We start from the raw sequence: 26,208 nt of genomic DNA, 5'->3' as shown, positions 1-26,208 counted from the left end.
GCCAGCGGTGTTGGCAGCATGGTGGTGAGCGGCAACTGCCCGCAGGCGTGGCCAACAGTGTCAGCGGTGCCTTTTTGTAGGGGGTGCACCGCCACACTTGGGAGGTGCACGTGCACCCATGTGTACCTCCTATGCTTCGGCCCTGGGCAATGGATTCTATTTTAGATATACAAACAAATTTGGTTTACCAGTTAAGGATTTTATATTTCTACAGTGGTGTTGGACCCAGTCATGCAACAGCAGGCAGTCTGGTGCCTGTGTTTGTGCATAGTCCCATTGGGAATGGAAACTTTGGCACATCTACATGAAATGTACTGCAGAGTTGCCAAATTAACTCTGCAATAAAGTCTCCACATCTATGCATGTGGCCCTATTAGGCCACACTAAACTAATAAATACCACCATAGGTTAGTACTTGTCAACTCAAGTACTACCTTGTGTTGGTGTTATTTAGTGCACCACAACTTGCATGTAGACACTGAGACAGAAGGGTGCTTCAGGGGCTGCCTGCTAGCCAGTCCTGCACTGAAGCACCCTTATGCCTCAGCAAAGCCCCTCTGCAGCATGTTGACCCAGGTCAGAGCAGCCCCAGGCTGACCCTGTGGGTCCTCTCTCAGCCAAGGCTGCTCCAAACTAGCTCAACATGCTGTGGACCTGGGTGCACATGTAAACATGGCACCTAGGAGCAATAAACTCCGGCACAGTTTGTACCAGAGTTTATTCAGTCGCATTAATAGCATGTATAGATGCACCCAGTGTAGTTTAATGCATAGGGCACTAAATTGAGTCAGAAGGCCGTGGCCCCTGGGTGATGTTACCAGTTAATCCCATTTTAGATAGTTGTCTGAACATGTGGCTGCGGTACTAAAAGTGTGATAAAATGGGAAATAAGACACAAAATTATTTCACAAAATGCATAGTAATTTTGTGGCTAGTAGTAATGGTGCAATTGGGAGCTGATTCCAAAATTGTGCATCTTGCCATGCCATGGATGTGTGCATTGGGCCCTAGATTCTGCTCCTAATTCTACCCCTAACTTTCTGTGGGACTTGGCCAATAGTGACATTTCTCTGCGCCTCTTTCTCCTTCCATTCTTTTCTGGTCTTCTCTGCTTTATATTATAAACTGCTTGTGGCATGGTGTAGCAGGCTTTGCTCCCAGGGGCAGCCATGACACCCACCAGTGGCCATCTGACTTCTGCTCTGTTCTGGGCTCTGTGGGTACCTTTCCTTTTCTCTCACCTGCCAAGCCTTCATGTAAATAGTTAGTTGTGGGGGGAGGGGGGAAGGAGAAGAGAGACTACCTTAGAGTCCCAAATCAAGCCTTCATTGGTCCATCAGCCAACAGGTCCCTCCTGGACCCCACTGGTCCCTCTCCTGCCCCTCAGGTACTAGGTGGGCCTTCCTAGCCTGTCTGTTCCCCCCTGCAGGGCACCTTTTACCTTAAGAGCTATTTGTGGCCTCCTGCTCCTACATGTACCCATGCCTAGTGGCTGTTACCAGTTATCACTTCAGGTCTTCTTGGGCCCCAGTGCAATTGTTCGGGCTTCCACCTTCCCAGCTTTAGCCCCTTTAATCTGGCTGGGTCCCTCTCAGCCTAGATCCACTGCACTGGACTTGACTTTTGGGCTACAGCCCCTGTCCTGCGCCCTCTTGGTCTGTGGGCCTCTAGGCCTTGGGCTCTGGCCCCTGACAGGACTCCAAAACCACACATGCTCCCTGGCCACCAACGTGTGCAAGGTGTGCCACTCAGGCACCCCACTGTGGCTAAGTCACAGCGCGACCCTCTGTGGACTAAACCTCAGTGTGCCCTCAGGTGCCCCTCTAGTGTCTTCATCACTCCTTATAGTCACATCTGGTTCACCAGTATAAAGTTTAACCAGAAATATAAGCACACTGGCTATAATTATAAATATAAGCACACTGGCTATCATTTTTGGATTTAAACTTAAGACAAATCCTATGAGTCTATTGACTGCAGCTAGAATCAGAACATAGATCTAGAGAGATTTATTTTATAACCTACTTGAACAAATCCATTTTCTAAGGAAGGAGGTTGTGAGCAGGATTCTGTAGGCATCACAGACATATCGAAGCAGTGGGGTTCAATCAAGCTATAAACAAAAGTGAAGGTCATTATTATTTTCTCTAAGCTTGAGGTTTTAGTCACAGCTTCCAAAAAGCTGCAGTTAGGCTACAGTAAAAGTAAGATGACTTCAAACTTACTGGTTTCACCCTTTTTTTTTCCAGTTCAAAGCTTTTGAAATTACTTTAAGTCATAAGTCAAAGACAATGAATTGCTGCCTGAATTCAGCAGATTGCACATTACTTCAAATCAAAAGCATGATCTCCCACTCTGTATTCACACCCAAACACTTCCTATCCACTTACCGAAAATGTTGGAGCTCATCATCTTCGCATTGTTTGCTTTCATGCTGTTCACCAATGCAGGATTTCCCACCCCCACTAGGGGGTGGATTATTACAGGTTCGACTCCTTGACTTTCTTCCTCCTGAGCAAGAGGTCCAAGAGGACCAGCAATTCCACTTTCCATCAATGACTCCTGAATAATTGTAGAGAGAATTCACATTGGAGGAGTCCATTGGGTACTCTATTGCATTCTCAATAGCTGTTAGTACTGGTAAAAGGAGTGAGATGCAGTCAGAGCTAATGATAAGTCCAAACCATGACTGTGGAACTGAATCCCAGGTCTCAGTGCCTTGTGCCCAAACTCTCCTCTTACTTGTTGCTCTTACATTGGCATTATTCCATGGGGTAGCTCTGCATATTTAAGCATGTAAACGGTTGTGCTACCCCCACCCCGGCCAAAAAAAAAATACTGACCAAGTGACATTAAAATCATGGGAATCTGTGGCATGCTGTAGGGACTGTAACAAAGCAGGGGTAACTGGGACACCAAACCTGTAGGCCTGTGAAATTTGGCTAGTATTTGCTTTGGTTTCAGCAGATTCGGGGGACAGTGATTCAATTTGGTGATTTGAATCACTGTCCTGAATTGATTTGGCCAAATCTGATTCTGAGATTCGATTCATCTGCTGCCAAATCTCTGAATCAGTCAGGCCCATCCCCCGCCAGCCTGGCAATGGCTGCCCCACCTGCCTCAGCTCTTGGCTTTTTGAGAAAAAAAGCCTTAGCTCACTGGGTGCTGCTGGGTGGGGGAGGTGATCCCTGCTGCCTCTCACTGCCCCATGCTGTGGTGGGAGGGGCTCTGCACAAGCCCTCTGAACCCCTCCCACTCCCCCAGACCCCCCATGGGTGCCCTGCCTGGTCCAGCTCTGGCTCTTTAAGAAAAACAAAAAAGAAAAAAAGCCCTGCACTCACCGCTCCTGCTGGTGGGGGGTGATCCCTGCTGCCCCATGCCACGTGGAGGGCTCTGCATGAGCCCCCCAAAGCCCTGAGGACACTGCAGGGCTTTTCTCATTTTTCTTTTCTTAAAGGGCCGGAGCTGGCCCGGGCAGGGCAGCCATGCAGGGGCTGGGGCAGTGGGTGTGGGAGTCAGGGGGCTCATGGCAGAGCCTCCCATGCAGTGGGGGACATCAGGGATTACCCCCCCACACCTGGCAGCACCCGGTGAGCAACAGGGCTTTTCTTTAAAGCATTGGGAGCTCAGGCAGGTGGGGCAACCATGGGTGGGGGGGGCTGGCAGGAATCTCCCCATGGTCGGGGGGGCTGGCAGGAGTCTCCCCCTGGTCCTCTCCCCCTCCCCCAGCCTTCCCTGCCTCCACCCCAGTATGTACCAGCTTGGAGTCCAGCTGCAGCTTCCTAATGTAGCCACCAGGGACTGTCCAAATCATCAAAGCTCTCCAAATCTTTTCCTAAGATTCAGAGAGCTTTGAATTGATTCAGACCTTAAAATTGGTGCCCTGATTTGATTTGGATTCGGAGATTCGGCCACCAAATAGGGCCGAATCTTCTCCAAATTGAATTGGCACCTGAAGCTTTGCACAGCTCTACAAACCTCAACACTGCCCCAGAAGGAGATGGTGGCACAGAAATAACAACAGCCACCACTGAGACATTGGTAGTGTAGCCCATGGTGCTGTGCTGTGTGTTACACCTGCCCAAGGTATTCAAGAAGCACGTTATGCTTCTGGTGGCATGCTTCATACTTCTGATGGTCTATCCACTTATTTAAGTGACTAACTTAAGGCATCCCATTTGAAAGTACTGGCTGCATTGACTCAATGTTCCCAGTCTGTGTCAGAGCCACAATTAAACCTCAGGAGTACTTGTCCCCACATGCTATGTTCAGGTCAGTAGGTCAATCTCCTCTTCAAATTTGCCAGCAACCAAGACTTTTACACTACTTACATCCTGCAGTTAAAGAAATGCCACCTATGAGCAGGGAAGAGAAACAACTACTAGTTGAGAGCTATTAGGGAGCACCCCTGAGAGTCCAGCATATGTATAGGGTGATGGGAATCATTTTGGGAGTTCAGGGTTTTACCTTAACCAATTTATCCCTGAATGAAGATTTTGGTTCTAAGAGTATCAGATAGTAACGATGCAAGCTGTATCTTGACCCAGAATTTCACTGTTATTGCCTGTGCCATTCAAGGGGGGGAAAAAGAGAATAACATTTTTAAAATATATGTTGTTTTCCTTCTTCACTCCAAAAATCACCAGAATGACACATGGCCAGTTTTATACTCTGTGAAACAGAAACTTAAAAAAAAATAAATGTTAGAAATGTTAATCTGCTGTAGTGAAAGATTGTATTTCTATATGTTATATTGGAGCAAGGTGGCATACAGACCCAAAGCCTAGGAGAGAGCAAAGTCCCACCTCATTAATCTCTTTTCTTTTGTCAGCTGGATGCCCACAGTAGTCACCTTGACCTGTCCTTCACATGTTGTTAGTACCCAGTATCAGCTGCACATCTGTTCTGAGCAACAGCACTGAGAGTATCTCTGCAAAAGCAGAAAAGTACTCTTTAAACTTGTGAAATCTAAAAGCAAATGAGTGCTTACCTGGCTGGTCTTGCAAAAGTGTTCCCAGTTCACAAGCTGCTCCAAAAGTATAAGGTTTGCAGAAACAATGGCACTGAGTTCCTATGACAGCTGGTTCACCACCATTTTGACACGGCTGACATTTGCAGGGATCATTTTCAGCCATGTACTCTTCAATGGCTTGTTTCAAGTAATACCTTTTGACTGAGGCACAGGGCACTTCCTTTACCAGCTCATATAGTGGTGTTAGCTATATGCAAAACACACACCATTTTCAGGGAATACCCTTTTTTTAATAACACGTTATACTAGATACCAACACAGTTATACACATTATACAACATCATCTATGGTTCTATGATAGTTGAGTATGTAACATATATTGTTGTGGATCTGAATCCGACTTGTAAAGTTGAAGTTTTTAACAGTCTTGAGTAGAAACAATCATTAGATTTCAGCCACAATCAAAATCAGCTCTAACACTTGTTAATGATCCTTTCAGCTCAGATGTTTTCAAATAGTTCCACCATGGCTGTGTCAGAGGGCTGCCATAACATATTTAAAAACTGCACTAGCAAAAGTTCACACTTGAACTAGTCCTAGTCTAAGAAGATGGATATTTAAATACCATGTATTAAATTAATTTTACAATGATCAATTTTATTACAGGTATTTTGACAGCACCTTCCACAATTCTATGCTTCTGGGCTAGGGACAGACATTCAAAAAGCCTGAGTCTGAAATGATTCAATCTTTGCAAATTAGTCTAATCTGGCTAGGCTGAACCAGCTTGTAACCAGACAGACATTCACTCTGGCCTGCAGAAATTCAGGCATATGCCTGCATTGGCTCAGACTAGAAGCCAAGGGGCACTAGAACAGCCCTCCCTTCCCTTCCAGAGTGCTGAGCTGAGGGGCAGGAGGTTTAGCCAGGCCCTAGAAGGACCTTGCATTAGGGAGGTCTGTTTGCACCGTCCCAGGCTTTTTCCCACTGTCTGCTCAGGGGGCAGGAGTGTTGCCAGACCACAGCCCCAGGCTAGCACTCTTGAGGGGAAGTGTGGTGTGCAGTGCATGCATCTGTTGATGATACCAAGCTTTTCAATCTCCCTCTTCCTGCTTCTTTATACTGTCTGCAGCAAACTGACAGGCAAGCAAGCCAGCAGGGAGTTGATAACAGTGTTTATCACCCCATCAGCAAAACAATAGCCTCTCTCCATTAGTTTAAACTCTTCTTAAATGACTTACCAGCTGCCCTGTTGATTAGCCCCAAAAAGCTGTAAGCAGTCACTGTTTTGTCTTTCTGTCCCAGTGAAATTGGAGACACATACACACACAGACACCTCTTGACATTAATAGCTAGCACACCACATGCCTAGGGGTCCATGGGGCTGGGGGTTGTGCTGTGGGAGATGGGAGGGAGATTCCTGCTTGAACAGTGAGGGGAAAGCAGGATAAGGGGAAGCTAGGCAGACCCTACTGTGCCTGTGGTCTCTGCCAGTGCTCCAGCCAGGGAGCAGAGGAGAGGGGTCAACTCTGCTGTCGAGCACAGAGCGCTGCCCACCCCAGAGAACATGCCGGGATGCTGGGGGAGTCTGATTTATCTTAAACCAGCATGGGGTCTGGGATAGATATTGCATAAACCAGCTTGAGCCAAATCAGTTAAGTCTGATACTACAGTCAACCAGATTTATCTCAAACCAGTTTCAGCCATTTTCGAACTGTTTTATGTGCACTGAACATCTCTTCTGTTATATATTTAAACCAGTTTCTGATCACTTAAACCAGTTTATGTGTAATGTCTGTCCCTAGCCCTAGAGCTTGCACTGACTCACTCAGCTTGCTGACAGGAGTCTCCCTTCTGTTTTCATACTATATTTGCTATTTCAGCATTATGATATGGACACAGAGCTTTGCCTGCTGGGATTTAGACCTTTATCCTTATCTGGAATTACTTTGTTTCCAGTGTCCAGTTTGCAGCTGTCTTAACTTAGTTTTATAAAACAACCTGAATAGAAAATTGTTTCCGCATACAGCTAGAGCTGCTTAACCTATCTAATTTGATTATGTCCCCAACTTAGAGGAAGCTACCTTCTTTAGCAAAATAAAGCAACATCTTACCTTTTGTTTAACTACTCTGGGATAATATTTCACTGATGTGGCCCACTGGGAATATCTCTCACTATTTCCAGCAGGATTATCCAAGTCTAGAAAACTGAGACTGGCAACAGCAGATGGACTTCCTCCCTCTACATAGGGATCACCTTGAATCCGATTATTAGTACTTCCTATATATTCCAGGATCAGAAATACAAAAGACAGAAGCACTGTGATTTTTTTTGAATGAAAATAGGAATTCCTCATTATGTGTAAATAACTGTTCTAGGAAAGAATTAAAGGGCTGATCAGCATAGAAATCTCAGGATAGATCACATATGCAGAAGCCACATTCAGTCCCCGACTCCAGTGAGATACTTATGGGTGGAGGCCCGTTGCACCCCCATGAGCCCAGGGATGACCAGGACCCCTGACAAGTCCCAACCTACCCAGAGGTAAGCAGGGGCCCACGGTAGGAGGGAAGTAACCCAGTTGTGGCACAGCTGAGTGGAGCCAAGAAGGGTCCCACACTCCTGACTCCTACTTGACCCAGCCCCCCAGGGAGCCATGCAACTGGAGCCCCCCAGCACATGAGATGGGGAAGCCACCCAGGACATGAGATGGGGGGGTCACTTACCTGTCCCCTCTGGTGGGGGAAGGGACCCCCAAGAATGGCTCAGAGTCAGTGGGTCCTTCTGCACACGCACGCCATTTAAAAAGGGCCCAGCAATGGCAGAAGCCACATTCAGTCCCCAGCTCTGGGAAAAGACTCATGGGCAGAAGTCTGTTGTGCCCCCATAAGCCCAGGGACCCCCAGGACCACCCAAGTGGATCTCAGGACCCCAACAAGCCTGTGGTAGAAGGGACATAGCTCAGCCGTAGGACAGCTGAGTGAAGCCAAGGAGGGTCATGCCCCCCCGGCTCCTACTTCGCTCAGCCCTCCAGGGAGCCATGTTACCGGAGCCTCGTAAACAGGACACGCAAACAGGTATGCTTCTAGGCCCAGCATGTGAGTTAGCATGGGAGTTTGCACAGGAGGGCCCGAGGCCCTGCCAGTCAGCCCTATGGTAGGCAGTCACAGCAGTATTTGGCTACCAGCAGCACAATGCAGATGGCCACACACTGCACCCCAAGGGCCTGGCCTCTATCCTGGGGAAGATCTTGGGAAAAAATTATCAAAGACACTATTCTTGACAAGCTGGCTGATGGCAACATCCTGGACAAGGCAGAAGAGATTGATTGATATCTGGACTTAAAAAAGCCTTTGATCTGGTGTCCCATGGTCTCCTCATGGAAAAATTGGCCAACTGTGGCCTCGGCTACATCACAGTCCGAGGGCTGGGGAATTGGCTCCAAGGTCAGACCCTGAGACGGAAGTAAATCATTGTGGTGTGACGTGACCAATGGGGTCTCCCAAGGCTCCGCCTTTGGGCCTATACTCTTTAACATCTTTATTAATGATGTAGACATTGGTGTCAGAAGCAGACTGGCCAAGTTTGTCAATGACACCATACTTTGGGGTAGAACATCCACACCTGAGGATAGGATGGTGATCCAGGCTGACCTTGACAGGCTCACAAAATGGGTGGACGAAAACCTGATGGCATTCAACACCAAAAAATGCAAGGTACTCCAACTTGGGGGAGGGAGAGGGAACCCCGCAACATGCTTATAGGCTTGGCAGTTCTATGCTTGCTAGCACCGTGGCTGAAAGGGACTTGGGGGTCATGATTGACCACAAGATGAATATGAGCCACCAATGTGATGTTGCAGCTGGTAAAGTGAGCAAAACTCTGGCTTGCATCCATAGATGCTTCTCAGGCAAATCTCAGGATGTCATCCTTCCACTATATTCAGTCTTAGTGAGGCCACAGCTGCAGCACTGCATCCAATTCTGGGCTCCACAATTTAAAAAGGATGCTTAAGAGATTCCAGAGGAGAGCCACATGCATGATCAGAGGGCAGAAGAACAGGCCTTATGATGAGAGGCTGAGAGCCATGGGACTCCTCAGCCTGAAAAAGTGCAGGCTCAGGGGGGACCTGGTGGCTGCCTATAAGTATATAAAGGGTGTACATCAGGATCTGGGGGAACACCTGTTCACCAGAGTACCCCAGGGGATGACAAGGTCAAACAGTCACAAACTCCTCCAAGACTGTTTGAGCCTGGACATAAGGAAGAACTTCTTTACTGTCCAAGCCCCAAAGGCCTGGAACAGACTGCCTCCGGAGGTGGTGCAAGCAGCTACTCTAGACTCCTTTAAGAGACATTTGGACATTTATCTTGCTGGGATCCTTTGAACCTGGCTGACTTCCTGCCCCTGGGGCAGGGGGATGGACTCTGATCTTCCGAGGTCCCTTCCAGCCCCAAGGTCTATGAAATCTATAATATATCCTAAAATAGTAACACTGGGTCAAATCCTGAAATAGTGTTTCCTAACTCGAATAGAAGTCAGGTGTATCTTTATTCCTGCCTTATACTGACTGCCAGAGAAGCTCCTGAATAACCTATCAGAGAGGAGCTTCCTCATCCAGGCATCTTGAATCTGCACTTGTAAAACAGAGTTGAGTGGTCAAAGCCTGTGTCCATTCCCTCACAAAACCACCTGAAACACCCTGTGGCAGGGCACTGTTGGTGCCTGCCACTTTAAGGGCTCAGCCAAGCAGCCAGAAGGTGCTTGATTTTGATGCCTTTTTAGCTCTCTGGCTGTCTATATAAACAGAGCTAGTTTGCTGCTGGCAGGCCAGGCAGAAACATCGCTTGGCTGCAAGGCTGCATGCAACATCTCGGAGGTAAGGGCAGGAGCTGTAGGGGATGGTTTGGAGGCTCCTGGTCCTGGGTGTGACCTAAAACTGCACCCTGCCGGGAGTGGGTGGTCTGATGGGGCTCCCAGTGGTGTGGGAGTCCCCAGGAAATACTAGGCCAGTTACCACCCTGGTGAAAGGGTGGTCGGGGTGCCTTAATAACCCCAGCTCCCGCAACTGGGTGGGTTACTCCCTAGTAGGAGCCAGAAGGTGGACCCAGGAGAGAAAGTGTACCTGACTCAGAGTACCTTGGACTGGTTGGGCCAGGGGCCCACCACAAGGGACACCCAGAGCTGAGGGCCTGGGGTTTCTGACTGGCCTTGGAGGCGAGGCCAGGGCCTGTGTGGCCAAAGGTCCTGGGGGGACCACGCCCAAGAGAGGAAATAGTTCAGGGAACTAGGCAGCCCAGAATGAGGGTGGGGTAGGCCGGCTGAGTGGAGGGATCTTGTAGGGGTCTGGACTGAAGGATTCTGGGGCCCAGTGTGGGGCCAGTGATGATAAGAAGAGTGGAAGCCATCTGCGAGGCTTGGGCTGCAGTGTAGGGGAGGAACAGAGCCACAGATAGTGCCCCCTGGCATTGGGGCAAGAAATAGGCAGCCTCCTGCCTAATTAATATCCTAATTATATCATCAAGGCATGGCAGGAAAGAAGGTGGGCGGTTGGCCCAGAAACAGGTGGGCGGGCCAATGGCAAATCAGCCCTGAGAAGGCCCCGTTACACAGCCATGTAGCTGTCTAGTGAGGAAAGAAGCAAACTTTAAATGAAAAGACAAAAATGGACTAATGAGGAAAGGAAACAGAAAACAAGATTCATAGATGTTTGGGTCAGAAGGGACTTTAGCAGATCGAGTCCGACCCCCTGCCCTGGGCAGGAAAGAGTTCTGGGGTCAGACAACCCTAGCCAGGTGCATGTCTAGCCTCCTCTTAAAGACCCCCAAGGATGGATAGGATGAAGGGTGAGAGAGAGAGAGAGAGAGAGAGATGTAAATGTACACATAGGAACAGTGTGGAATATGACTGTGGGGATGTGAAAAAATGCCTATCTCAGTGATTCCCAGCCAGCATGCTGCAGCACTCAGGGTACCGAGATCCCTTCAAGGATGCCACAGAGTGCCATATAGTGTCAATCCTGTTAGGTGTGCAAACATGATTCACAAGATAAACCCAGAGATTTCAAGTAGGAATACAGTGTTAAAAGCATTCTGCCCTGTTGTGGTCTTTCTGAAATGTTTGCAGCAGAGGAATTACTCTATACTTTTTCTGTAGTCAGAAAATGAATGAAAACTAAGAGCTGTCATTTTCTGAGGGGTGCCTCCAAAAAGGTTCAGAATATCTGGCCTACCCACAAATCAGCAAAAAATTAGCTTCAATAAAACTGCTCTCCTAAGACATTCCAAGCATTTATCAGCTTTAGTGTGGAGCACTTCCCAGGATTTGGCTTCATGATATGAGCCTTTGCATTTGTTGTTACTTTTTCTCGCAGCTCCTTCTGCAAGATTTTACTATTTTGGTAACTGTTGTGGCTTATTTCCCAGGTTCTTTTCTATATGGTATCAGAATTGTCCCCCAAATGAACACAAGTTAAATTAGAAATTCAATCCCTCTTATAGAATCATAGAAAATAAGGATGGATGGGAATATGACAGAATGACTAGTCCATCCTTATATCCCAGGGTAAGAACAACTGGTGGCCTTCTATGACCAGATCACAAAACCCTTAGATGCAGGGGTAGCAGTGGATATAGTATCTCTGGACTTTAGGAAGGCCTTTGACACTGTCTCTCACCCTGTTCTCATTAAAAAAAACTAGGGGACTGTGGCATCAACACCTACACAGTCAATTGGGTCACTAACTGGCTGGAGGATGGTGGATGGGTCCTATTTGACCTAGAGGGATGTGGGCAGTGGGGTTCCACAGAGCTCGGTCCTTGGGCCTGCACTGTTCAATATCTTCATTCAGCAACTTGGATGAGGGGGTAAAAAGCACCCTGTTCAAATTTGCAGATGACATTAAGATGTGGGGAGAAGTGGGCACGCTAGAAGGGAGGAGATTATGACCACTGGTCCTTGTTTTTCCTTGGAGCACTCTGGTGAACAGACATTCTCCCAGGTCCTGATGTACATCCCTTATGTACTTATAAGCAACCACCAGGTCCCCCCAAGCCTGCGCTTTTCCAGGCTGAAGAATCTCATGGCTCTCAGCCTCTCAAAATAAGGCATATTCTCTTGCCTTTTGATCATGTACATGGTTCTCCTCTGGACTCTCTCAAGCTTCTCCACATCCTTCTTGAATCGTGCAGCCCAGAATTGGATGCAGTACAGTTGGAGTACTGAGTCCAGTTCTGGGCACCGCACTGCAGGAGAGAAGTGGATAATATGGAGAAGGTCCAGAGGAGGGCTACTGGCATGATCAGGGGCAGCAGGGCAGGCCCTACGAGGAGAGGCTAAGGGACCTGAACCTGTTCAGTCTCCATAAGAGAAGGCTGAGGGGGGATCTAATGGCTGTTTACAAACTAGTTAGAGGGGACCAACAGGCATTGGGAGAGTCTCTGTTCCCCCGAGCACTACCAGGAGTGACTACAAATAACGGTCACAAGCTGGCAGAGGGTAGATTCAGATTAGACAGCAGGAGGCGCTACTTCACTGTCAGGGCAGCTAGGATCTGGAACCAACTTCCAAGGGAAGCGGTGCTGGCTCCTACCCTGGGGGTCTTTAAGAGAAGGCTGGATGAACACTTTGCCAGGGTTATTTGACCCCAGTACTCTTTCCTGCCATGGCAGGGGGTCGGACTTGATGATCTGCTCAGGTCCTTCCCAACCCTACTAACTATGAAACTATATACAAACCATTCCTAACAGGTGTGTCTAACCTGCTTTTAAAAATGAAGTAACCTTATTCCAATAAATAACTATCCTTACACTTAGGAAAATATTTCTAACATCTGAAATCTTTTTATATAGGTACATTCTCTGTATTTCTATTCAGAAAGAAAGGGTTCTGCTATATAAAAAAGCCCTTTGTGTGGTATGTTTTGTTTGTTTGTTTGTTTTTGAATTTCCAAGTGTAAACCATTCTGATCCAACTTGCAACATGAGGAGTTTCTGGGCCAGGGAATTGCTTACCTGAAGATGACTTTAACAATTCATCCAGTCTTGAGCACTCAGTCTTTTTCTTTTTTACAATGAAGAAATTCCAGCCTGATGTAGTACATTTGTACATATCGGTTATGCTCAATCCTGGAAAGAAACAGAACCATTATGCTTACAGAATGGTGGGAGTTAATTTCCTCGACTTGAAGGCCTGCCTTAGGGGAAGAACAACTGACACATTTTTTCCTATAGCTTTTTGCCATACAGAGTACTTAAAAAAACAGGTCCTGCACTGAGGACTACTAGTAACCAGGGACAATGTCTAGGGATGTGAGCAGAGATCTGGATGACACATATGGTAGATACTTTTTTCTCATGCATTCCTTTTCTCTTGCCACCCATTTTTCCTCCATCACTTGTTGTCTTTGAGTAGCATCATCTGTGCAGATTTGTCCTCTGACCCCTGTATGATGGAGACTAAGGAATGTTGTTACATGATACAAATATGGCCCAGTGTGCCTGGCTTGACATACTAAGGGCAGGCTGCCTGTGAGGCGGGGGGAGAAATGGCATGCAAATTTGCATTTTGGGCACCTGCTAGCTAGGGGAGCTGAGGCAATGCTGCCAGAAACTCACTCTACTTTTGCTGGGACTGGGCAGGGAGGAGCAAGGGTAGGGAGCAATACACCTCGGGATGCTAGAAAACCCAGCCAGTAGCTATCACTCTGAGTATAACATGCCACAAATTCAAACTGAAGCATGATACAAACCAATCACAAGATGTTCCATATTTAACAAAGAACTTCTCTGTGGCTGGTTCACCATTTTTTTCCACTTGCCATTAGTGTGATAAATTGCCTATTACATGCAGCATATTACAATTCATCACACAATGAATGTGTTGAGTGATAAATGTAAAGTTGCCAGGGACTTGACTTTTAGGGTTGCTTGAAATCGGAACCAGGACTAGGATACAAAGTTTGCAAATGGTCCTTTACATTTATAATAGATTGAATTAAGACCTCAGGTCCAAATGTCCCAGAACTTGGAGTGTTCAAAATCCAGACTCTAAATATTGTGGCTTCAGTCCACCTCTAGCTTTGTATTAATAAGAACTGAATAGAGAAAGATTGGAGTGGGGAAAAGGTAGGGGAGTTTTGCTTTTACATTCCTTTTGTTTTTTGTAAGTGATCCTTTAGTACTATACCTCTTTGTTTCATTTTATTAGTATCCATGTAAAAGATAACTTTGTAATGTCCTCCCAGAGTTCCAGAGTGCAGGAAATGAGTCCCAAACTGTTCAATTAGCCTTCGGTATGCATTGTGTTCATAGGCAGCAGGAAGGTTGGCAAGCTCTTTCCAGAATGTTTCCGCAAGTGTGAGAAATTCTGGACGGTTATTAATGAATTGAGCAACTTCCACGTTATTGTCAATGACCATCAAGTGCCTACTCTATGGGGATAAAAAAATAATTGTCATACAGAAATATATGTATTGAATGGATTCTGCCAGTCAGATATAGTGATGTTTTACTGGCTGCTGAACAATAGGTGTTGGGGGGGAAGGGTGGGGGGGAAGGGGGACAGGAGGAGAGGGAGAGGGAGAGGACAACCATTCCATATGAAACCTCTGCATTCTGATTTACTCCTTCCTGTAGAACTCACCACATTTGGATCCTGTGACAGGTTTGTGCACTTCTTTAAAAGGCAGGATTTCTTTTTGTTTTGTTTTCTGAAAAAATGTGGGACTGGGAGGGACATTCAGTCCCTGCTGTCCAAAGTCATACAATCCCTTTCGTAAACTGATCAAGCACCATATTAAAAATAATTGGGGATTTGTTTGTCTCTACTACTCCAATTGGAAGACTGTTCTAAAGTCTCTCTCCTGTGATAACTTGAAACCTTCATTTAATTTCCAGTGTAAATATATCCATGTCCAGTTTATACCAGTCTGTTTTTGTGGCAAGGTGGTCCTTTAGTTTAAATAGCTCTTCTCCTTCCTGGTGTAAGCCCCATGATGTGCTTATAGAGACCATTTTGAGTTTTTTTCTTCTTCACTTTGCTAAACTAAGCAAGCCAAGCTCTTCTAGTCTCCTTGCATAGAAGGCACTCCATTCCCTTGATCATCCCAGGAGCATTTCTCTGTACCTGATCCATTTTGAGATTCTCTTTCCTACCCACTAGTTACCAACTGGTATGCGGTATTCGAGATGGAGTCTCCAAACTGCATTATCAAATGGCATTAATACTTGCCTATTTCTATGGGAAATATCTTCACTGACACATTTGAGAATCACATTTGCTTTATTTTTGTCCACATCACATTAATGGTTCAGAGGCCTTCTGTAATCAACCCAAGTCTTCTGCTCAGTTATTTCCCACCAATGAGCTGCCAGTTGACAGCAAAAATTGTTATTGCTGGTTCCTGAATTTAAGGATGTGTTCTTTGAAGTATTTAATATGATCCATTACTCCAATATTTAAGCTCTTCCTATTCTTCCCTTATGATATCTCAGGTCTTCTCTTTATGGGTGATACTTTCTAATGTTATGTCATCATCAGCAAAGTTCAATACTATGGTGCTGCTTTTTGTGCCAAAAACTTTCATGAAGATATTAAGCAAAATCATCCAAAGACTGGTCTTTGTGGAATTCCACTAGCCTGATATGTTTTCCTTTCTGAAGTACATATTTTCATCATCCCTTAGCTGGTTTCTTACTCATTTTACAATTTTGTATGAAGATCATCTTCTCCATCTCAACTAATAATTTTCTGTCTCACTAAATCAAAAGGTTTACTAATCTCCAGATCAGGGGTGGGCAGTTATTTCAGGCAGAGGGCTGCTTACGGAGTTTTGGGAAGATATCGGGGGCCACATGACAGGCAGCCAAGGGCAGATAAATATTAATTTTCTAAAAATTTTAGTGGCCCTGTGGGCCACATAGAATGGCCTGGTGGGCGGAATCCAGCCCACAGGCCGCATTTTGCCCACCCCTGCTCCAGATAAATGAGATCTTTTCCTTAATATAGGAAGTCAATTAGCCAATAAAAAAGCTGAGTATGGCACAATCTAACTTTAGAAAACAGACTACTTTGCATCACAATTTCCATTGATTTGCTCTTTCCTTGTGTATCTTTGAGGTTAGATGAATAAAACAACAGCTGCCATAATTACTTTTACTTTTTACCCCTATAATATCCTCCTCCAATTGTATGGTATTATCCCCAACTTGTAGTATTGGTACCAGACCTGTGATTTCATGTGCCAGTTCTTTCAGAAGTCTTGGATGGACATTATCTAGTTCACCTGACAAAAGTGTATTCAGGCTTTTGTGCTTTCCTTTCATCTCATTTGTGAATAGAATGAAAGGTAAAAAAACATGTCTGTTGTATGTAGGGGAGTTCTTTTAGTTTTTAATTGAAGAAATCTTCCTTCTCCATCTCCTAAAAAACTAGGAAAAGGGCCAAATGGCAAACGAAGGTTCCCATGTGAAAGCTAATAGTGGTTTCCAGGCATTCACAGCACAACAGAAACTGATTAATGGAGGCCTGCTTGAGACAGACATGAGGTACCAGAAACTCTGTTCTCATTATGTGAAAGTCTGGCACACGGTTTTCTGTGTCAGCTGCTCCTGTCCCCCTAAGACACCATATCAGAATTCATCACTGAGGTTTCCACAGTAAGTATGGCTACCTCAGCTTCTCAGCTTCTTTCCCCAATTAACAAATGAACATGTTTTAATTTAATTGGTGTGAGTCTCAATGTATGTAATAAGTAGACAATTTCTTGAAATAATGTAAGAGTGTTCTCTAGCATCTTGCTAGCAATGAGGTTATGAACTAATAAACATCTTCATTATTTAGCCCAAGATTATTTAGTTATTACTTCACAAATCAGTCATTTGAAGAAGCTTTGTTGCTTAACACTTTAATTTTATTTCCCATGCTTCTGGGCCTTGCTGATTGCTCCCAACACCCTCCCCCGTTGTACTACATGTGTCAGAGTGTTTTTAAGCCTTCCCAGAGGCACTGGGTGTTGGCTGCAGCCAAGGTTGGAAGCTTTGACTGGGGTGTGCCAATGCTCCTACTGGATTTGGGTTCAAGAAGGAATTTTACCCCTTGGTCAGATTGGTAAGTACTGTGGGATTTTCCCCTCCTCTGTAGTGGCAGGCATAGCTATCTACCTGGGATCTCTTGAGGCTATATTGACTGTTAGGTCCATGTCGTGTCAGGGTTGACAGTAGTCTTCTGCAGAATTTAGATGCTGGATTGTATAGGATGGTTTAGATAGGGATGATCCTACCTCAGGCAGGGGGTTGGACCAGATGACCTCTGGAGGTTCCCTCCAGCTCTACTTCTCATTCTATGATTTTTAGGCAACTTAGAGGCACCATGGCCTGCCTCACAGGAGAGTAATTCTTAGCACTATTCAATCCTGAAATAAGTTTTTATAATGGAAAGTAAGGCTAGCTTTAATTTATTTTCAACTTCCCTTGCTCCAAAATACTGAAGAATGTAATATTAATAATATAAAAACAAGGAGAAACAGATATCTGAATGAACTATTTAAAAGAAAAATAATAACATCAGGAATATTATTTAATTAGGAAATGAAGCCAATGTAAAATTTTACAAATGCAAACACAGCCAATAAACTCTTAAAAAGAGAAAAACAGCTCTAGCCCAGAGCATTGACATCTCAGTAAAACGTGCAAAATCTTTATCTATATTTTTACTCAAAATAGCAGAACTTTTTCTATAAATGTTTAAAATTAATGATAAAACAGCATTAAAAAATAATAGTGCAATCTCACATGGAAAATTTATAAAGTAGGGTGCTGGTTTATAAATACCTTTGTTTCAATATTATTACTTGTGTCCAGATGATAGTTATGTCCATGATTAGATGTTACAGACACTTCCTTGTGTTTCATATAAGACCATTTGCTATCAAAAAACTCATAGCTAAAATCATTCTGAATTTTCACCTAGGACAAGAAGAATGCAGTTCTTTGTCAATCTCTGTTTATGACGGTTATAGAAACAAACAAATGTATATTACTGGCACAGAGTCCAGAAAGATTGCTTCAACTCAGTTTGTACAAACAGGAAACATTAAACATTATATGACATATACAATTACTGTATAATACTGTGCAATGGTGCATTTTAGATGATATTTACAAAGGGACTTCAGCAGAATTTAGGCACAGTTTCACAGAAACCCTACCAAATCTATTTAAGGGCTGGGGACCTCCTTTATGTCTAAAACCTGACTGAGACACCTGAAGTTCAGCTACTGTGTGGGTTCAGATGTGTTGCATATTGGCTGACATTGGTCTCTGGATGCACATGTCCCACTTACGCCTGTTTGGGAGTCCTGAGCTCATAGGCACGCTTTCAAGTATGCCTGTCAGCAGTGAGTTCAGCACTGACACCTGCTTTCACTGAAAAACTCAGCTCACGTAGGAGAAGGTGGTGAGATTCTGTATAAAAGCTAATTCTGAGAGTACCTGTCTGTGAATGGTGTGTGGGAGAAGGAGCTGGGTTACCTACATTTCCCAGCAGCATCTCCTAACTGCTATGGTAAAATGAAAGTTCTTAATATCCCTCCTGCAAAGACTGGACCACTGTGCAGCCCAATATGAAAGCATCATGGGCCCTGAGAAAGAAAAAGCAAAAGGTAATGTGATGCAGCAGGCCAGTGATGAGGACACTTGGGTGGGACGGAGTCCTGGGTTCTGGTCTTTGATCTTGGGGCTACTTATGCATGGTGCATTGGATAACATACAATTATAAATTATTACATGTATTGGAAATACAGTTCATTATTAGGGGAGAGGGGATACTCCCCTGGAAAGTGGGAGAGGTGGGATTAATCCCCTTAGGCAAATTAAACCCAGGTCTCCTATTTCCTGGTTAAGTGCTCTAACCACCAGACTATGTTATGTAGAAGTGGCCACTATCCCCAGCTGTTTGAACATTTGGACATATTAATCATGGCATAATATATAGAGTGGGGTTTGATGCAGTACCAACTGCAGTACAACCACATAGCATATTTTTTAGCATGAAGAGTGGGAGTGAGGGGACAGGGCTTGTTTCTCAGTGGTAGTCTATGGTTTATTGCAAAGGTAATATTCTAAGTGAGGTGTCTCACTCAAGTTTGTGAAACCCCCTTCCCAAGCTGGGCATCTAAAGCTTAGCAGCCAGAGCACAGGAATTCCCCATGCATAAGTCACTTGTGAATCACACCATTAAGGACAGACTGAAGTGTCACTAAGAGAGCAGGACTCATCTTTTTAGTGATATGATTTTTAAACCAGTGGTTGCCAACAGGGGATACGCATACCCCTAGGAGTACTTAAAAGAGTGCTAGGGCGTACATAGAACTCCACATGCATGCGTGCAGCTGCAGTGCAGCACATGGGCAGCCAGGAGTGCAGCTTGGCCACGTGGAGAGCAACCAGGTTCCTTGTTGTGGGAGGAGGGAGTGGGGCTGGGGCTGCCCAGCTAGGGCAGGGTGCAGGACTGAGCCATATGTGGGGGGCAGCAGCAGCAGCTTCTTCTACTATGTGCACCCCAGGAGGGCATGGGGGGGTGTGCCCTTGAATCTGTATGTGGGGTGGGGCAGGGGCTGGGGCCATGCTGGGCTCTTCCTGGTGAGGGCTGAGCTGGGCTGCACTCAGGGCGGGTGGCAGCGGCACTGAGAGAGGGATTGTGGGGACTATGGCAAATTCTGGAGAGGCTGCAGACCCCTCCCCCCGTGACTCAGTCCCGTGCCCTGCCCTGGCTGAGCAACCCCTGCTCCAGCCCCACTCCCTTCCCCACCTCTGGGGCTCAATCTCCTCCCCCACTGCCAGTGGCAACCTGCCCTTGCCCCATGTGCAGATTTGGGGGTGCGTGCCCCCACGCTCTCCCAGGGTGTGCACATTGGTGGGAGCCGCCCCCACTCCCCACACCCCACACCCCAAGATGAGCCACTCATGGCTCCATTCCATGCCCTGTCTCACCCTGGCTGAGCAGCACCTGCCCCCGCACCACTCCCTCCCTCACTGCAGGGACTCAATCTGCACCTCACCTTTAAAAACAAGAAAAGAATGTAAATGGGTACTTGAGGTAAAACTGAGACAGAAGGGGTATACTTGTTAGAGAAGGTTGAAAACCCCTGCTTTAAACTAAGCCTTCCTTCAGAAGACCTTTGCTATTGTCCTAACAAGCATTAATATGAGATGCTTGAAAAGAATATACAGAGGGCTTCACCTGCCCAGGCACAGAGGAAAGGGATGGAGAGGGCCTACATTCAGGAGAATTGAATCCTGGTAAGCACAGTTTACTTTTCCCACTCTTTAACCTTAAGTGTATACTTTTGAGTATTCCCATTTTAAGTGATGTTTTCAATGTGCTGAATATATTACTCAGGCATCCAAAACTTCTGTTGAAATAGAGGATTGAAATCCTGATCCAAGTTATAATTCAGTACATAATATCATTTTCCTTTTAGCAATAGAACCAACAATTAATGTATAAAAATTATTCAATATATATACCATTTTCTAATAAAATATCACCTCATCTTTTAAGATTTATGCATGAGGTCAATTCACAGCATATGAGAATAAATTAATTGATTTCAGGAGAGCTATGCTGAATTTTTGCAAGTTAAGAATCTAATACTTAGTCCCCAGTGCTGCTTTTGCTTCTATAATTTTTGCCACTGACAGTCCTGTTCCTTAAGTCTAGGGATAAAAGTTACACATAAACTGGTATAAGTGATTAAAAACCAGTTAAAATCTGTATGTGGCAGCGAGAAGCCCCCACAGGCACTGGAAGGAGGTGGGGAAACCCCCACCAGCCCCATGCCACCCAAGCAAGACTCTCCCACCTGGAGAAACTCACCACCGGAGCTGGGGCCAGGGCCAGATCCATGGCTGCGCAAGCTGGCATTATGCCAACTCTTTAAACAGCTGTTCCCAGGCAGGGAAACCCCAGGCCAATCACAGCAGCTGGAGACGCCAACATGGGAAGGTTGAACCCGGCAGAGGGTGGAGAGAGGAGGAAGATGTCAGCGGGGAGCGCGTCCCGCCTGGTGAAGCTCCAGTGGCCAGCAGGAGCCTGGCAGCCAGCTGGGTCCCTGGGTCCCTGCATTATACCAGGAGGGAGGAATTACTTCTATCCTCCCCCCCACCCCCACAGCATCTAACTTCTTAAAAAAAAAAATTCTTTAGAGGCGTTCCTCCCAGAGGGAAGAGGAGGACGCCAGAGAGGAAAAGAAAAGAGGAGACCAGAGCCTAGCTTGGCTCAATGCTAGGATTCCAACCATCATAGCAGGCCGGGCTAGCTGGTAGGAATTTTCACCAATGCCAGCCCCTCAGGGAAATTGGGGCCCGCCAGGCATGGCAGGACAACGTGGGCTGCACCAATTGGTTGGCAAGTGGATGGGATGTAGGGGAGGCAGAGCCCGTGGAACATTGCGTCAAAACCCTGAGCACCTCTGCAGGGTCCCTAGGAAGAGGATCATCACTGGACCCCTCCTTTTCATACAGTAACACCAAGTCATGGCAGGAGAGTTGAGAGAAGGGTCTGCGGTCGAGATGGACAGTACAGCACTCGTCACATCACACCTAAGCTCATTCACAGTGGTGCATTGACTAGGAAGCCTTGTTTTGAGACATCAGTGCTAGTGGGTTAGAAACCCTGCCCTGGGTCAAAGCCAGCATGCAGGCGCCGACGGTAACCCACGCAGAGCTTCTAGCACAGGCCATCCAAGCCATAGTGCAGATGCTAGAGATACAGCAACTGCAGGGGGCCCACCAGCAGGACTGGATGCAGTGCAATGATACCCTATTCAAGATGCTGCAGATGATGCAGGAAGATGATCGCGAGGCCTATATCGAGGCATTTGAAATATCTGCCCTGCAGACTGGGTTGGATCATACCCAGTGGGCTCACCAGTTGGGGGCTCTGGTGATAGAGCAAGCTGAAGCAGCTTATCGGGCCCTGTCTAGAGAGGATGCCCGAAATTACGACACCGTGAAGGCTGCGACCCTATACAGGCTCAAGATTTCTCCAGAGAGCCACAGATGGGCATTTAAAGCCCGGAAGTCAAAAGAAATCAAGCGGCCACACAGTCTGCTGCAATACCTGTGGGATGCACTTAATAAACGGATACCCGCTGGCCAGTTTGACCGGGGGGGGTCATAGACCAAGTCCTGTTGGAGCAATTCCTCTGGGACCTGGAGGAGGACACCCAGGTGTGGGTCAGGAGACACCAACCCCAGACCAGTGAGGAAGCTCTCTGCCTGGCTGAGGCTTTTGCCAACTCAGAGAATGAGCAAGGTCACGGGCGAGGCCTTCGTGCCCCAGTGGAGAGTGCAGCCAGAGAAGCGAGGTGGTCAATTCTGCTGAAAGGGAGTCAAGGGGCATTGTCTGTTATCGTTACGAACGAGTCAGACATATCTCCAGAGAAAGTGGAATTGGTCTTAGCGAACTGGGGCACGAGTTGACCACATGCACCTCGACCCGAGAAAATGAGCCCGTGGACTGTAGCTTTGGCTCCGTCGTACACGAGGGAGGATGGGATCGCCCCATCATGACAGCTTGGATCAGAGATAGGGCTGTAAAGGCAACCCTAGACATGGGATGTCCCAGTCCCTACTCCGAGTGGACCTAGCCCCGCGGACCAGAGTTAAGGAAGCCGGACCATTGGTAATGATGTGCCTATTGGGTGGGAAGATGAGGTTTTGGAACTGCTACCTTCTCTTGAAGGTGATGGAGTTCCGAGGGGAACTGCAGGTCAGCTTGGCGCCAGCGCTGGCCTGCAAGATGATCATGGGACGAGAATGGGAGCCTGTCGCAGGGCACTCAGGTGCCCTGCACCTGAGAGTGGAAACTGCTCTGGGGAGACCCCTAGTGGCAGAAAGGGGGAGGCTCAGCTGCCAGTCACCAGGGCTGCACAGGTGCTGGTTGCCAGGGCAACTGGGAAAACCAGCTGACCAGGAAGGGGCAAGGCTTACCCCTTCTTAAGCCCAGGTAGAAGGCCAGGAGGGCAGTCCCTCTCCAGAAGCCATGGGAGTAGGGACTCAGCTTGGACAGACAGAGGGGAGGACTCTGGTGTTGAGAGCATCCCCTGGTCACTGCTGAGGGCAGGGAGCCCTCCTCCTCCCCCCGCCCCCCCGCTCCCTCACTCTCTAGTAGGGAGTAGGTTTTTGTTTGACTGGATGGTCTAGTTTTTGTGTTGTAGCCCAGGGGCTTTATGTTTTATGTTTACTGTTTTGACCGGAGGACCGGGCAAGGCTATTAGGGATGGAGGAGGCCTCATGGGAGCTCCACGGTAGCATGGGGTCTCTTGGCACCAGAGAGGGCGCAGCTTTGTTTACGGGTGTATTGGCCCCAGCCCCGGAGCTCAGGGGTGGCGAGAAGCCCCAGAGCTAGAGGGCAGCGAGGAGCCCCGAGAGGGAAGGGGGCAGCGAGGAGCCCCGAGAGAGAAAGGGGCAGCGAGGAGTCCCAGGAAAGAGGGCGGTGAGGAGCCCCGGAGCAAGCAAGACAGGAGGCAGTGAGGAGCCCCGGGAGTAAAGAGGAGGGCCAGAACATAACAAGACCCAGGTCAAACCACATCAACTCCATCTGCGAGGCTTGGGCTGTGGTGTAGGGGAGGAAAAGGAGCTGCAGGTAGCGCCCCCTGTCACTGGAGGGCGGGGCCACTCCCAGAAAGGCTTTGATATTGATACCCCTGTCACAGAGCCATTTTACCCGGTGCTGAAATGGGTCTGGCCAATGGAGGAGGAAAGAAAGCAACTTAGAAAGGGGGAAGGCTGGGCCAGTGAAACCTCCACTCCACAGAGGGAAGCGGCTCAAGACAGGATTGACATGGAAAAAGTGGCTAGTGTGGCACAGTTTTGGCAGGCTCAAAGGGAAAATTCAGAGGTCCGATGCTTCAGGACAAAGGACCTCGGAGAAGGAACGTCCCGCAGTAACTCCAGTTTTGAGGTAATAGGGGGGCTATTATACCGGGTCCAGAGGGGTGAGGAGGGAAGGGTAGAAAAACAGCAGCTAGTGATTCCATCCTCACTTCGCCGACCCACATGGACATTGGAAGTTCTGCGCACCTACACTGCTTTCAAAGGTTAAGTACAGACAGTCAAAAAGCCCGGGGCTAAATCGATTCAATATTTGCAGGTTAGTCTAAACAGCAAAGATTAAACTGAGAAAAACTGGACAGACATTCACTTTTGATTCAGGAAATGCAGCCACATACCCACAGTGACTCAGGGCAGAAGTTCAGTGTGCAAAAATGGCATTCAAAATAACTGAAAGTGATCTAACATAAACCTGAATGGATGTAGTATCAGACTTAACTGATTTAGGTTAAATCAGTTTATTGAACTTCTGTCTCAGATCCCCTTCAGATTCAAGTTAACTCACAGTCCCCCATCATCCTAAGATGCTGTGCACCCTCTCTTGCAGGGTGGGCAGACTTGAGTTGAGGAACCCATTCTCAGAATAGCCAGTTCAAACCCAGACATAATAGGGCTTACAGAAATGTGGTGGGATTCATCCCATGACTGGGCAGTTAGCATTAGGGGCTGTTGGCTTTACAGGCGGGACAGAGAAGGAAAGAATGGTGGGGGTGTGGCACCTTATGTCAAGGAGCAATACACATCCTCTGCCAGCAGAATGGGGTCAGAGGAGGGGCAAGCTGAAGCGCTCTGGGTCAAGATACAAGGGGATTGTGGGGAGAGGGATTTAATAGTGGGGGTCTATCACAGACCCCCCAACCAAGGGGAGGAGCTGGACCGGGAATTTTCAGGCCAGCTTGCAGAGGCATTTAAGGCAAGGGATGTAGTTGTCATGAGTACATCTGCTAGGAGGAACAGTCAGCCAGGTCAGACCATTCCAGGAGGTTTCTGGCTGAGATACAGGACCTCTATTTAATTCAGGAGGTGCACAGTCCCACCAGAGTAAATGCCTTGTTGGACCTGGTCCTGGCCACAGGTGATGAGCAGGTAAGGGGCCTCCAGGTTCTTGACCACCTGGGTGATAGCGACCATCACTTGCTGGAATTCACCATCCAGCGCAGGGTGTCAAGGGCCTGCAGCAAGGCGGTAGCCCTAGACTTCAAGAGGGCCAACTTCAACAAGCTGAGCTTAATGGGTAAGGCACTGGGGTTCTTGAGGGCAGGGGAACTCAGTGCCCAAGATGAATGGTTGTTCCCTAAGGAGACGATACTCAGGGCCCAAGGGGTGAGCATCCGAAGAAAAAGCAAGGGGGGCAAGAGTGCCCAAAAGCCCCCCTGGCCCACCAAGGGCATCCGGGAATGCCTGATTGCCAAAAAGGCAGTGTACACCCGGTGGAAGGGGGGTGCTATCTCCAAAGAGTAGTATACCTCCTCTGCTCGGGCCTATAGGGGGGCTGTTAGGAAAGCTAAGGCAGACATAGAGCTAGGACTAGTGTTCAAGATCAAAGATAATAAAAAGTCCTTTTTCAAATATATAGGGAGGAAGAAGAAAGCACCAGGAAACATGGGGCCCCTGCAAGATTCTCTGGGCAATCTGGTGGTTGCGCCAGAGGAGAAAGCAGACCTTTTAAACTAATTCTTCACCTCCATTTTCTTGTGCAGGGACCGGGACTTCCCTGCTGTGATGCTAGATGGACTCGAGGGGGACGCCTACAGACCTCAGGTTGGGGAGGACTGGGTTAGAGAGCTTCTGGAGGGGCTGGACATATTCAAATCAGCGGGTCCAAATACCAGGGTGTTGAGGGAGTTAGCAGAGGTTATTGCAGGGCCCTTGGCATGGCTTTACAAGCGCTTGTGGTGCTTGGGCCAGGTGCCAGATCATTGGAAGAGAGCCAACGTGGTCCCCATCTTTAAAAAAGGGAAGAGGGAGGACCTGGGTAACTATAGGCCCATCAGCCTTACCTCAATCCTAGGGAAACTCTTTGAAAAGATCCTCAAGGAGCACATCTGTGATGGGCTGGCTTCCGGGATGACGCTCAAGGGCAACCAGCACAGTTTCATTAGGGGCAGGTCATGTCAGACCAACCTGATTGCCTTTTATGATCAGGTCACAAAAGCATTGGATGCAGGTGTCGCCGTGGACGTAGGCTTTCTGGACTTCAGCAAGCCCTTTGACACCATCTTCCACCCCATCCTCATTAAAAAACTAGGCAACTGTGGCACTGATGCCTACACAGTCAGATGGATTGCAGATTGGCTGAAGGGTCATACTCAGAGGGTGGCAGTGGACGGGTCATATTC

At 47.3% G+C, this 26,208-nt stretch overlaps 1 protein-coding gene across 1 annotated transcript in view; it reads right to left on the bottom strand.

Annotated features, from left to right (window-relative positions):
• The window catches only part of C7 (complement C7), a 52,330-nt gene that overhangs the window by 17,442 nt on the left and 8,680 nt on the right, over window positions 1-26,208 (bottom strand). The window contains exons 7-13 of the mRNA XM_019532003.1: window positions 17,804-17,938; window positions 14,160-14,403; window positions 12,986-13,099; window positions 7,087-7,253; window positions 4,991-5,219; window positions 2,391-2,562; window positions 2,026-2,113 (exon numbers count right to left, since the gene is read on the bottom strand). Of these exons, the coding sequence (XP_019387548.1) occupies window positions 2,026-2,113; window positions 2,391-2,562; window positions 4,991-5,219; window positions 7,087-7,253; window positions 12,986-13,099; window positions 14,160-14,403; window positions 17,804-17,938 (1,149 nt within the window). The remainder of the gene's footprint in view (window positions 1-2,025; window positions 2,114-2,390; window positions 2,563-4,990; window positions 5,220-7,086; window positions 7,254-12,985; window positions 13,100-14,159; window positions 14,404-17,803; window positions 17,939-26,208) is intronic.

The sequence above is a fragment of the Crocodylus porosus genome, unplaced genomic scaffold (assembly GCF_001723895.1).
Source record: "Crocodylus porosus isolate Cpor-Errol unplaced genomic scaffold, CroPor_comp1, whole genome shotgun sequence".
Taxonomy (NCBI): Eukaryota; Metazoa; Chordata; order Crocodylia; family Crocodylidae; genus Crocodylus; species Crocodylus porosus.
Note: the sequence above shows the minus strand (reverse complement) of the source record. Positions and strands in the feature narration are given on the sequence as shown.